General features: G+C 58.0%; 1 protein-coding gene across 4 annotated transcripts in view; it reads left to right on the top strand.

Moving 5' to 3' along the window:
• Scube1 (signal peptide, CUB domain and EGF like domain containing 1) overlaps positions 1-13,202 on the top strand; it is a 127,291-nt gene that overhangs the window by 84,774 nt on the left and 29,315 nt on the right. For all 4 annotated transcript variants that reach the window (XM_047550972.1, XM_047550973.1, XM_047550975.1 and 1 more), the window contains 4 exons: positions 2,186-2,302; positions 7,661-7,783; positions 10,160-10,276; positions 11,491-11,613. In XM_047550972.1, the coding sequence (XP_047406928.1) occupies positions 2,186-2,302; positions 7,661-7,783; positions 10,160-10,276; positions 11,491-11,613 (480 nt within the window). The remainder of the gene's footprint in view (positions 1-2,185; positions 2,303-7,660; positions 7,784-10,159; positions 10,277-11,490; positions 11,614-13,202) is intronic.

The following is a 13,202-nucleotide window of genomic DNA, read 5'->3' as shown; positions in this document are numbered from 1 at the left end:
CCTCCAGTGCCGCCACTCAAGTCTGCACAGCCTTGGTTCCTGCTCCTTGTGAGGAAGGGGGCCCAGGAACTCTGCGGGCCAGAGCAGGAGAGGGAGGCAGAGTAGGCCTGGCGCGCCGTGAGCACCGCCATGAGGCACGGCGCAGGGTGTCTGCATCCAGAATGGCCCCTGGGCCTCAGGTGCTGGCTGCTCAGAGCCCTTCTCACAAAGCCTGACATTTATGCACCCGCTCCTGGCTCAGGCCCCTCAGGGAGACCGAAATCACCCGCTGTTGGGGAGGGAGCCCTGCAGTGGGGTCCAGAGAGGGGGTGCACATCCATGCTGGCCCAGCCCCCTCTCAGCCCCAGACTGCCCAGAGGGCAGGTGGATCGGGCAGATCCCCAGACCCTTGGGTCTGGAGGGTGAGTTCTAAGTGCCACCAAAGGGAAGGACCTACCAGCTGTAGGTTTGTTTCTCAAGAACACAGGCCCCAGTGTCCCGCTCACCCCCACCAGCATTGAGATCAGGCCTGGCCTAGCCCTCAGTGCCTGTGGCCCCCAGCACCCCAGCCTTAGAGCCCTAACCACCTCCTCCATGAGGGGCCATCGCCCTTGGAAGGCTGAAGGGCTCTTGAGGGACACTGGCTCTGCTGGGGACTGGGAGGCAGGAGTCCACTGTCTGGTTTAAGCCCAGGAGAGGAAACATGTAGTGAGCAACCACTGCCAGCCGGCCCCTGGCTGGGGCCTTCAAAACTTGGTCTTCTCCTCAGCTCTGGCAAGGAGGCTTGTGGTCTTGATTCCCCAGGTGTGGGAGGCTCCCCACATATGGTCCCATGAGAAGATGAGAGGACCAGTCAGAACTGGGCCCATGTGGGCGGGGCCGGGGCTGCCCCAGGGCAAGGAAGGGCTCAGCCTTCTTTCTGTGGCACCACAGGGGTGCTCGTGGTAGAGGTGGCCTGTGAGCTAGACCCGCAAGGGAACAGGAGGAGGCGTGCAGCAGGGCCCAGCGCACTGCAAAGCCCCGAGGGAGGTGGGAAGGTGCCAGAGCCACTCAGGCACTGAGGCAGGCCAGGAAGAGCGCCAGGATCAAGAAGACACCTTTTAGTCAACTCCTGCTAGCCCCATGATGGTGACAGGGAGGTCGCTAACCCTGAGGAGTGTGGGCAGCTCTCATGCAGGCAGCCCCAGCTGCAGGCCCTGCACAATCACAGCACTAACCCTCAAGGTGAAGTTCAAAGGACAGGCACCACAAATCTAATTAGCAGCAGGGACCACTGGTAACTGGGGTACCATTTACTCATTCACCCCTACTTCCATCCCCAAACTCCTCCCAGAGGAACCCACGGAGCTTACAGAATCAAGGGAGGCAGGGCCCCAGGTGAAGCAAGGTGAGGTAGGCAAGATAGCTCAGGCTGTGAAGGATGGGCGCCAGCGCCCTCCACTCCTAGCAGCAGAGCTCAGCCCTGTTGCCACAAGACACAAGCCAGCCAGACGCTTGGGGAGAAACCCTGGTGGCAAGGATCAGGTCTGGGAGAACAGCCCCTGTGGGTGCACCACACTCTGCTGAGCCGACTCTCCCAGCCCTTCTGCAGGCCAGTGAGGACCACTCACCACCACAGCTCTGGTACCCAAGTTGTACCCCAGCCTCTTTGAGTTTTGCAGAAGTGAGAAAAGCACTAGACAGGTTTCAAGTGGACAAAACCCATGCACATTTGGTGCATTTTAATGAGAACAATGGTGGGTGGAGCCTCACTGGGGGTGGTGAGTATGGCCCAGGTCTGGGCCCCACAGCCAGGGCTACAGCCATTCCCCACTAGGGTGAGCTCAGCTGCCTCCAGCTACCACCAGGAACTGACGTGGCATCTGAGTGCAGGCGGGGCAAAGGTTCAGGAACCTGGCCTTGGGCAGTTAAGTACAAGCCAGACCTATCTCAGACCCCACAGAGTGGTCTTCACTGTCAGCAGGCACTACCCAGCACAGCTGCCTCATTAAATCAGAGCCTCATGGCAACCCCATGGGAATGGGTTTTACAGATGGGGAGCCTGTGGCTCAGAGAGGCAGTACAGGTTCCTTGAGTCCCACAGCAGGAGTATCAGCCAGAACTTGAACCCAGATCTCCTATCTCACAGGAGATCTCCCCATGGCTGGGGAAAGCTGGTGGCTTCTACCCAAGGAGACTGAGCATCTCCATGTCTTTCCCTCCCCAGAGACGTGTGCAGTCAATAACGGAGGCTGTGACCGAACGTGCAAGGACACAGCCACTGGCGTGCGATGCAGCTGCCCTGTTGGATTCACACTGCAGCCAGATGGGAAGACGTGCAAAGGTCAGCCCAGGGAGCATGGGGGCACGTCCCCACCAGGCGCCCAAGCCCCAGGTGGCCACAGAGCAGAGGCACCTTGCTGTTAGGGAGGCTGAGAGGAGGGAGAGCCCCTGCAGGGGCCAGAGAACTCTGGTTGCGTGACTCTTTAGAGACTGCTGGGCCAAAAGTGCCTTTACTGAGGGATTTCTCAGGCCTTCAGCTCCCTGGGGGCAGAGGTGCTGGCCCAGCCGCTGACTGGTAGTGGTGGTGGTTCTCACAGAGCTGGTGGGCACAGCCCGGCTCAGGGCTTTTTGGAAAGTGTGTGTGTGTCATTATGTGTCACTGTTAGAAATTTGTGAGGGGATTCATGTGACTTCTGTGCTCACTAGCAGGACTAAGGATGCAGAAGGACTTAGCCATAGGAAAGGGACGGCAGCTGAAGATGGAGGGAAGGGGCAGCATGGCAGCAGTGAGGAAGGGGAGGCGTGGCTCCTGATGCCACAGTGAGAGGCCGAGCTCCAGGACCAGCTCCCACAGCAGGGCCAGGCCAGGCAAAGGCCTGGGGACACTACAGAAGCCCAGGAGGCCTCACTGGCAAAGCCTGCATGCAGAAGAGGGGCGGCAGCTCAGGTCCCTCCAGGTCTGCCCCTCCAGGTCTGCCCCGCCAAGGAAGGCCTCGAAGGGAACAGAGTTACAGAGTGTCGACAGCGAATGTTTAAGGCGACTTAAAACTGACCCAGACGGACCATGTCTATGTCTGAAAAAGTAGACAGGATGGCTTCAACTTTCCTTGTCCACTTGATAGGAGGAGCTGCTAATTATGACAGAAATGACAGATCCTTCAGCTGTTTATGTGAAGTCAAACCCTCTGTAGCCACCGCTCCACCTGTCAGTAACCTTGATGTGTTCCTGGCAGGGTTGTGGGCAGGCAGGTAACATCTGAGTCCTCACCACGTGGACCCTATGCTAGGAGTGAGTGGCAAGGGAGCCAGAGGTCGGCACAGATCTGCATCCTTGAAGTGCAATTATGTCACTTGCCCTGACACCCTGGGCCTGAGAGGTGGAACCAGGCCTCGCCGCCTTACTGTGAGGTGCAGGCTGAACTGGGAGAGGAGGGCAGGGCAGGGCTGATTCCTGAGCAGGGCGGCTAGAAGGGGAATAGGAGCCAGGCGCTCACCACTGGAGTTCAGTCTATCTGTGGCCCCAGAGGGAGCAGCTGGGAGAGGCTCCTGCTGCTGCCCCCAGCCCTTCTGCTGGGCAGCCCAAGGGGGCTGGGTGACTTTTCCAGCTGTGAGTGCTGGGCAGACCCCAGTCAATACTGCACAGATTTTCTTTTTGAGATGGTCCCTGCCACTCACTGCCTGGCCAGCAGTCTATAGGCAGCATCTGGAAGAAACCACTGCCACCTCCTGGCTCAGGATAACCCTGCTTGGGCCAGGGTGGTGGCAGAGATGGGGAACTGAGTTGAGACTTCCCCATGGGTACTAGGAGTGGAGGGGCATGGCCTGGGGCAGACCTGCAGAGCATGAACATCTCAACTCAAGGTGGGAAGCCCAAGAAACCAGATGCCCCCTGCACCCCCAGGGTTGGTGACCTTGGGGTTCTCAGGCTCTTGCTGGAGAGATGCAGACAGGGCTGGGGAATTGGCTGGGGCAAGCCCAGCAGGGGATTCCCAGTGAACCTGAGACCTTGGCCCTGGGGTTTCAGGTTTCAGCTCCTCAATTCAGGATGCATACCCTGATCTTGGCAGGGGTCCAGGGAAGGATATCAAAGGAATAATTTCAAAGGTTCAGTGTTTTCTGGAAGCAAAAAAGTCATTGTCAAGCAAGAAGGATCGCTGGAGGGGAGGAACAAAGGGCTTGGAAAACCCAGAGCTGAGAGTCTGGGTGAGTGGGAAGGGCAGGCAGCAGGGGTGGGAAAGTGGGTGTGGGTTCTGGGGGCTCCAGAGGACTTGCCCCAAGCCCTGGCTTTGTTTCCAGGATGTGGACTGGGCCAGGTTCAGTATCAGGCTCTGTTCGGAGCTGTGTCCCTTTTGGTGTTGGAAGGTGCCTCTTGCTAATGGATTCTCCCCCCAGGATGGAGTTTCTGAGCTGCAGCCTGGCTTTTTCTCAGGGGAGACACCTCCTCCACACCTTCTCGAACAATCTAGGAGAACCCCCACCCACTGCTTCTTTCCCATGCCCTGGGCCAGACAGGCCACCTGCTGGGACTTTTATCTCCATGGGTGCAAAGGTGCTCTCACCTGCCCTCCACCTGGCCAGCCCACACCCCTTGCCCTCCCTATGCCCCCCAAAAGCCCTCACTCCTGGGCCCCATAGTGTGCCAGGATAGCAGAAGGCGAAAGAAATAGTTGTCCTTTCTGGGCTCCGTGGCACTGCCTGTAATCGCAGCAGCTAGGGAGGCTGAAGCAAGAGGATCATCAGTTCAAAGCCAGCCTCAGCAAAAGCGAGGCCCTCAGCAACTCAGTGAGACCCTGTCTCTAAATAAAATACAAAATAGGGCTAGAGATGTGGCTCAGGGCTCCTGAGTTCAATGCCCAGTACAAAAAAAAGAAGTTGTCCTGTGCATTCTTGGCAGGCACCCCCCATACCCACACACACCTAAGCTCCACCATTGGGTGGTGCAGTCAAATGGCTACTGGATGGTCCACCCTTCCCTCGGCCTCAGGTCCTTTTCTGCTGCTGGTATCACCCTGTTGCATTCACTCATCTATTCCTTCAGTCTCTCACTCTGGGCCCGGGTGCCAGAAAGGAACAGGGATCCACTGCTAGTCTAGTCCCAAGGCTATCTCCTGCCCCCAGGGACAGGCCCTGTGACTAGGGAGAGATGGACTCTGGAGGGAAGGGCAGGAAGGCTTGCCAGAGGGCAGCGTCCCCCAGGGGAAGGTGGGGAGGCCCTGCGGAGGATCGGCAGGTGAGAGCTGGACTGCAGGGGTGCCAGTGGGGTGTCTGGAGACTGGGCTGCCGCAGTAGAGGCCAAGCAGGCCCAGGAGAGGAGCTGTGGCAGCTGCAGAGCAAAGGGCCGAGAGCCACGGCCAAGGACTGGCTTGTACACCAAGAGATCCAGAGACCTCGGCAGACCTATCAGCAGGTAGGGGGCGTGGCCAGATCTGCTGTGAAGGTGGAGAGTGGGTGGGACACAGCAGAGAATGGGAAGGGGACAGAGGGACTAAAGTGTGCCCTGGTGCTCATCCAAGGTCAAGGGGCTGTGAGAGCCCAACACCCCCTTACTAGATCCTGGTAGAGAGCCGGGGAACCCCCACATCCTCCCAGGCAGCCAGCTGCCCCAGCCTGGGCCTCAAACACACATGCCTCCCTCTGCACGTCTGGTTGCTATGACACCCTGGCTGGACAGACTTGGGTGGGGAAGGGGAGGGATCAGGAGTCTCAGGAGACCTGAGGCTACTGCTGATGGCCACAGGACAGCCCTGTCTACTCAGCGCAGCTGGCTCCCGTCATTCCACTAACGATGCTAGGGGAAGTGCTGGGGGACATCCTTGTTTGCAGGTGGGAACCTGAGGCTCAGACAGGTGCCTTTCCCTGCCCAAGGTCACACAGCTGGTGAGACAGAGATAGCCTCTGTTCTCCTGCCTAAGACTTTATGCTAGAAACTCTCCCAATTTTCCTGGAACCCTGAGGTAGAGACACCTCAGTTCAAGTCACAGCTCACTTCATGTCTCTCTGATGGCCACAGGGCCGGCATGGTGTGCTGCAGAAGGACATCCTCCAGGGAGACAGTGCTGGTGGAGGTCAGCTGTCACGTGTAGTCCTGTGACCACATCTGTAAGCGGGAGCTCCATGCCTCCTGCTTATCGTGGGACTCAAGGGAGTCCCTGCAGGAAGTGCTTGGTTCGGCACCCCCCCAGGCTCCCAGGGAAGACTAAAGAGGGCTGTCTGTCCTCTGATATGCATGCACAGTGTCCAGAGTTGCTGGGGAGCACTCCATGGGAACGCTGCTTGGGGACCTTGGGTAGATGTCCCATTAGCCTTCTGGTTGGAGGAGGAAGCAGGGAGACGGCTGCTGAGGTTTGACTGAGGTCCGGGCTGCTGTGGGAGGAGCGAGGCTCCTGTGCCCCATCTGTCAAAGGGGGCAGGCTCACCATGTCACGGGGTGCCCTGTCACAGGACAGGGCATCCGGGCATCCAGCACTGGCCCAGCACCCAAGCTCAGGGCGGGCTCCATGGATCTGGGCTGTCTGGCAGTTGTGCCAGGACGTGGTTGATGACCATGGGGGAAGATCTTCCATTTTCTGGCTGGGAGTGTCTCACCGTCGCTTCCCTTTCATTCCTCCATGCCAGGGTGGAGTGGGTGCATCTGGAGAGGGAGGTCAGCATTGGGAACGGAGCCCATGGGGGCCCAGGAGGAACTGTGGAGTGGCCAGAAGGTATCTCCCGGAGAAGAGGCCCTCGGGAACAGGGCCTCTGATGGCACAGAATGCCAGACTGACCTGGGGCCCAGATGAGCAGCATGAGCGGTATAGACAAGGGACTCACAGGAGTCAGGCTGTGCTCAGGGTGGGACAGACATCCCCAGGGTGTCAGCAGCAGGCCATGCCATGAGGGAGAAAGCCCCATCCCTAGAGGTGCATGAGCTTGGCCACTTAGCAGGGTTGCCCAGGAAGGGCACGTTTGTGACCTGGGCTTGGGCCAGGTGACACTCAGAGCGTGGCTACCACTCTAACTGCTGACACAAGAAGCAACTCAAACAGGCAGGGAGCTGGGGGGCAGTCAGGCCCAGCTAACATCCCCTCTTTAGCAGAAGGCTCTCACAGGCACCAGTCTCTGCTTCCTGAGCCTCCGTCTCCTCACTCAAGCAGGCAATAAAACCTACTTTTTAAAGTGTTCTCCTGACTGACTGGGCTCCGGCGCCTGGCAGCAGGCCCTCAGATCAACCTCGCTACAACTTCCCCGGGGGACAGCGGGCAGGGGCATTTCTTATCCTCCTCCTGCCAGGAGCCCAGGAGCCGGCCCTGGTTGCCTGAGGTGGACCCTGTTTGGGCCTCACTGCCCTCCAGCTGCCTCCCTGGCTGTGTAGATTGAAGGGTGTGTGGACATGGCCATCATGTGTTGCCTGGCATGGGAGATATCAGCTCCTCTGCTCTGGGGCATGATGCCAGGCTCGCCAAGTCTTAGGAAAAGGGGTGAAGCCTAGAGGGCTCACAGTGTAACCCAAGCCCTGACCCACGCCTGTGGGCCGGGTCCCCCACTCTGATCAGCACGAGGGGTATAGACAAGGAGTCAGGCTGTGCCCCACCATGCGGGGCAGGAGGCTCCCTGAGCAGGGGCAGCAGGAATGGGAAAGAGGAATGGGAAGGAGGGTGCCGCCCTCCCCCAGGGGCAGACGCTCATTCCCCTTGCCTGTCCCTCCCCCTTGCCCCTGCAGACATCAACGAGTGCCTGGTCAACCACGGAGGCTGTGACCACTTCTGCCGCGACACAGTGGGCAGTTTTGAGTGTGGCTGCCGCAAGGGCTACAAGCTGCTGACAGATGAGCGGACGTGCCAAGGTGAGCCCATGCCAGGACTGGGCAGCCCAGGAGTAGGAGACAACCCATCCCCATCGGGTCCCTGCAGACCAACATCGCTTCCCTTCTGGGCTCCTTGGAGAGGAGGCGAGCTGTGGGTGGGGCCGTGTGCTCTACCTGCTGGAATGCATGTAGTGGCCAACCCTTGGCATGTGCTTCTGCCCACCCTGCCTTCCTGTCTTTGTGACTCTGGCATCCAGATCAACCAGTCCCCTTTATAGATGGGAAACTGAGGGCCAGGGAAAGACCCAGGCCTCCCTGCCCTCCTTCAGAGTGGGAACGGCTTTGGCTTTGAAGGTGGGCTGCTGCCACCTGGCGTAAGGCATTGCACATTGCAGGCAGTCCCCCACAGCCACCTGCTAGGAAGAGCATGGGAAGAGAGGGCTGGCCAGAGGCCAAGGGCCCCAGCCCATGACAAGTCCAGCAGTTGTCAGGATGCAGTGGGAGCCCAGAGGGTGGACAGTGGACAGGGGGTTCAGGGAAGGCTTCCTGAGGAGGGGCTGTTGGTGAAGTGCTAGAAGGGTGAGTGGTATTGTCCCGTCCAGGAGATGGCACTGTTGGACCACAGGAGCTGGTGGGTGGGGTGAAGCCCTGGGAAGGAGAGGTGGAGCCCCGTGGGACCAGCTTTGGAGAAGGCGCAGAGGGAGGGCCTGCTCTTCTGTCGCGGGTGGCTGTTTGCTCCTGCGGTGCCCATAGTCGTAGGCTGTGCGTTGCCAGGTCTGGTTTTGGAATTTGCAGCTCCTGCCTGTGAGCACAGCTCAAGGGAGGGTCCAAAGCCAGCCGGACCTCAGGCTCTCCACGCGTGCAGCAGGACCAGTCGTCCTCTAGGCTCTGCCTCACTGTCACTGAATGGGCATCCGAACCCTGTCTTCCTCCCAGGACAAGAGGACCAGTCAGGAGCATGGCATCTGTCCAGCCCCATCAGTGCTCCTCTGTGCTGTCTTTGTTTTGGGTTAGCCTTGCCAAGTTCGGTAGAGGACTGGGGGGTCTTGACCTTCTGTGCCCTATTGCCCCTGAGAGAGGAGGTGAGATGGCACATCTTCTTCTGGGCTCTGGGCCAAGTTCCTGTCCTCACCTCCTCCCCACCCTGCCTGTGTGTCCACCCTCTTCCAGGTCACCTAAGGTCTGGGGCCCTGGACTCCCCATATACAGCGGGGAGGAGTCCATGCCCCTTTGGTGCTCAGGACTCTCAGGATGGGGACCCCAGAAACCTCCCCAGTCCTCCCTTGACCTTACACAACCACCAGGCACCCTGTGCTGCCACCTCAGCCTTGGCCTGGAGCACCCTTCCTCCATTCCAACTTGGCCCCATCCTTCGAGGTCTAGCCCAGGTGCCACAAGTACCAGAAGGTCTTCCCAGATCCCCTGGGAGGGATCACATCCCCCTCTGTGCATCAGCAGCTCAGTTCCTCCCGGCATTAGTGCTCTCGTGAACGTGCATCCATCGTGGATATGTGAGAGGTCACGTGAACCGAGGGACTCGGAGAACGAACTCCACCGCTGTGCCCACAGAGGCTCAGGTGATGTGGCTCTGCCGGCTGAGGCCCCATCAGCTGCCGCATAGGAGCCATTCCTCAGAATTAATGTCTAGGGCAGACCTGTCTCCTGAGAGCATCTGGCTCATTTCCTCCTTCCCAGTAGCAAGCAGTCTGTGACGCTGTCTTTCCCTCGGCCGCCAGGAAGCTCATGATCAAATGTCATGCATGATCAGAGCCTTTTCTTTAAGTCTCGTGGGTGGCACATTCCCCTTGTCCCCCTTATAGTTGTGCCATTTTCCTTATTTTCTCAAGAAATTTCTTGGGTCACTTTGGTCAGCATCCAAGAGGCCTGGGTTCATGTCCCATTCTGCTTCTTCCTTAGGGATCTTGGGCAAAGCCCATTCATTTTCCTTCCTGGGATTAAACACCTCCCTAATCACAGTTGAACACGAGATGTTAAAATGGCAGTCATGGGGCTGGGGTTGTGGGGTTGTGGCTCAGTGGCCGAGCACTTGCCTGACTCGTCACTAGGTTTGAGCCTCAGCACCATATAAAAATGAATAAAATAAAATAAAGGTATTGTGTCCTTCTACAACTAAAGTATTTTTAATGGCAGAGTCAGAACAATCCGTTCTATTCAAGTAGCTTTACCTACTCACCTCTGGGAAAGAAGAGGTGGCTTCTAACCTACAGCAGGGTTAATGGAGACACAGCAGAGCATGGAGCAGCAGCAAGTCTGACATTTGCTGAGGGTTGGCTCTGCGCTGAGCCTCAGCACCCAGGGACTGTCCATGCATGTGCATGTGTGTGGCTGCAAGTGCCAGGCCGTACCCACCCACCTGAAACGCCTCCCCAATATTGTCTCCTTGTGACCACACAGACATTGACGAGTGCTCCTTCGAGCGGACGTGCGATCACATCTGCATCAACTCCCCGGGCAGCTTCCAGTGCCTGTGCCACCATGGCTACACACTCTACGGGATGACCCACTGCGGAGGTCTGCAGCCCACCCTCCAGAGCCACCTGCCCCTCGAGGCACGCACCTGTCCGCAAGGCTACCTGCACTGCACCCCACACCCCAGCCTTGACCTTGAGACTGCTGGGAGAGGGCTTAGCCAAGGGCAGATCAGAGGAAGCCAGAGGAAAAGGGAGGCAAGGAGTCAAGGAGGGCACCAGTTCAAGGGCACAAGCCTAGAAACTGAATCCACTGGAGAACCCCAGGCCAGAGGAGGTGGCCCAAACAGAAACCCCCACAATGTGTGCTAGTGGGAGAGTCAGTGACAGAAGAGCAGTGTGGAGACCCTGGGTGATCCCAAGGGAGAAATGTGTGGACTGAGATGAGGGGTCATGCATCCCAGGGATCAGTGTTTTCAAAGGGACCAAGGCAGAGGAACACAGAGGGACAGAGGCAGCAATGTGACTGGAGCCCTGGGACTAGGGGGGCATGGTGGAGATGCAGCCAGGGAGGTGCTGGCCTGGACAGCATGGGGCTTCTTGAACCAAGAGAGGACTTGAGTTCCTACTCCCAGGACTCAAGTTGGGGTATGATATGACCAAGTTCTCATAACAAGATGCTCTAGCTGCCATGTACAAAGGAGAGTGGACTCCAGGGTGCCTGTGGGGCGAGGCCCCAGGTCTGAGAGCTCGAGCAGTAGGGCAGGGCACATGCTGCAGAGAAGGCTCTAGGTATAATTAGGAACCAGAGGTGAACCGAGGGCTTCCAGGACTTCTGCTCACTGGCGTGCAGACAGGCTGAGTGTAACAGAGCAGATCTAGCCCTTGCTGCCCAGCTCCAGTGGGAGATTGGGTCCAAGGAGGAAGGGCCTCAGAAGTGCCTCCTTTACCCTGGTGCCTGCTGTGCATGGGGGGAACTGAGGCTAGGAAGGGGCTTGTGCAGTCCCCTGGTGAGATCGGGCCTCACCATCCCTAGCCAGTGCTGGCTCCCTGCCCCACCAGACCGGATTGGACATTTAATCATGTGCTGTCTTCTCAGCCAGGTTCCTGCAGAAGGGATGCATTTGGAGGCCAGGAAGAAGCTGTGTGTGTGTGTGTGTGTGTGTGTGTGTGTGTGTGTGTGTGTGCGCGCACGCGCGCGTGATGTTCAGCTAAGTGTCTGCATCAGATGCTGGTGTCAGGCAGGGGGTGTGCTCAGGAGCTTCTCAGCCCTCTTGTCCTGATACTTCCTGCTCTTCCTCCCACCTGTGCTTCCAGATGTGGACGAGTGCAGCATGAACAAGGGCAGCTGCGACCAGGGCTGCATCAACACCAAGGGCAGCTATGAATGCGTGTGCCCCCCTGGGAGTCGGCTCCACTGGAACAGGAAGGATTGTGTGGGTGAGTGTGGCAGGGCTGGGCGACCACGGGGCCATGCTGACCCGACCCTTCCCAAGGAGTTGGGGGGAAGGTGAGGGGGTCTTCCTTTGGGCCTTGGGCTTGGCAGGGGTCCTCTGCCCGCAGTGTGGCTGATAAGAGTGAGGGCTTACCAAGAGGAGGCAGCCAGGCAGCAGGGGCAGGGTGGTGTCTCAGTCCTGGAAGCCTCACAGATGGAGTGCTGGCCTCACCTCACCCAGCCCCTCGTCCTGCTGGGAAGCTGAGGGAGCAGACATGGCTTACATAAGTGCAGAACAGCAGAGCCTGGACCAAGGAGAGGGTGCCTGCCTCTTTGTATACCGCCCCCCACCCAGCCCCCAGCTCCACCATGCAGGTTCCTGTGCCCTCTATGTGGCTGCCCAGCTCCATAGGGGCCTCTAGGCTAAGTTCTAGATGACCCCAACTCATGTTCTACAAATACCTGCTCACTGCCTGCCAGCCGGGCCCTGTCATAGGCAGGCTACAATGCCTGCCCTCCTGGATTTTGCTCTCTGACCCCTTGCCCTGCCACACTCTGATGTCCCCAGCCAGATCGAGCCTTATGAATCCAAGGCAGGATGTCCCTCTCTGCTTAGAAGCCTCCAGCAACCCCTCATTCCCCTCAGTCAAAGCCACAGTTTGCTGAGCAGCCCTAAGGCCATCAGGCCTTCCACCTCCTCCTCATTTGCTCCATGCCAGCCTTACCCACTGGCAGCACATCCCCACACTGTCCTCACTCTGCCCCTAGAAGGAGACCTGTGCTGGCTCTCCTGTTGACCTGGAGGGCTCTCCTAGTCTCCTCGCTGGCCCCTTGCTATGGGTCTGCTCAGCGAGGCTGCCTAACCACCTCTGGCCCACTTCTGGTCCCCTGGTCTTCTGCTCTCCTGTTGTCCCATTGTTCTTGGAACCACCAGCCAGTAATTGTATATGCTCCTGTCCATCTGTCTATCCTCACTAGAAGTGAAGTTTTGCACAGTTGAACAGGTGTGTTTTGCTTGTGCTGGTCACTGCTATACCTCAGGACCTGGAACAGAGCCTGGCATCCTCAGACGCTAAGTCAACATTTGTTGAGTAAAAGAATGAACATGTTGAAGACCGAAGGCCATCACTTGGTATCTGAAATCAAAAGACTGCATTATCACTTACCCTGTTAATGCAGCCTCACTAAGCTAAGCAGACTGCTGGTTTTGTGTGAAGTTTGGAGAAAGAGCTGGTTGGTGGGAGCAGGGAACATTGGTTTCAGGACAGGTGAAGGTGAAGTCAGCCTCAGAAGCATGGTTTGTGCTGCTTACAAAGGCAAGAGCAGGTTGAGAGCCACCTTAGATGACTGGAGTGATTCTTTCCCAGGTGACTGACCAAGCAAAGCCAAGGCTAATGTAGATTGATTGGCTTCAGGGGTTTGTCCCACCACAATAGTCACAAACGTGCTGGGGCCATACTAGTTCGTATTTAGCAGAAGTCATTGATGCCTTGGGGTTGTGCTACTTGTGGCACTTACTCGTTGCCATCACTGTGGTACTGACTGTCTGCCCAGGGCTATGGAGAGGTATCTGCTGGTTTTGTTTCTCAGTCTC

This window comes from Sciurus carolinensis, chromosome 4, assembly GCF_902686445.1.
Source record: "Sciurus carolinensis chromosome 4, mSciCar1.2, whole genome shotgun sequence".
Taxonomy (NCBI): Eukaryota; Metazoa; Chordata; class Mammalia; order Rodentia; family Sciuridae; genus Sciurus; species Sciurus carolinensis.
This window is presented reverse-complemented; position numbering and strand designations above follow the sequence as displayed.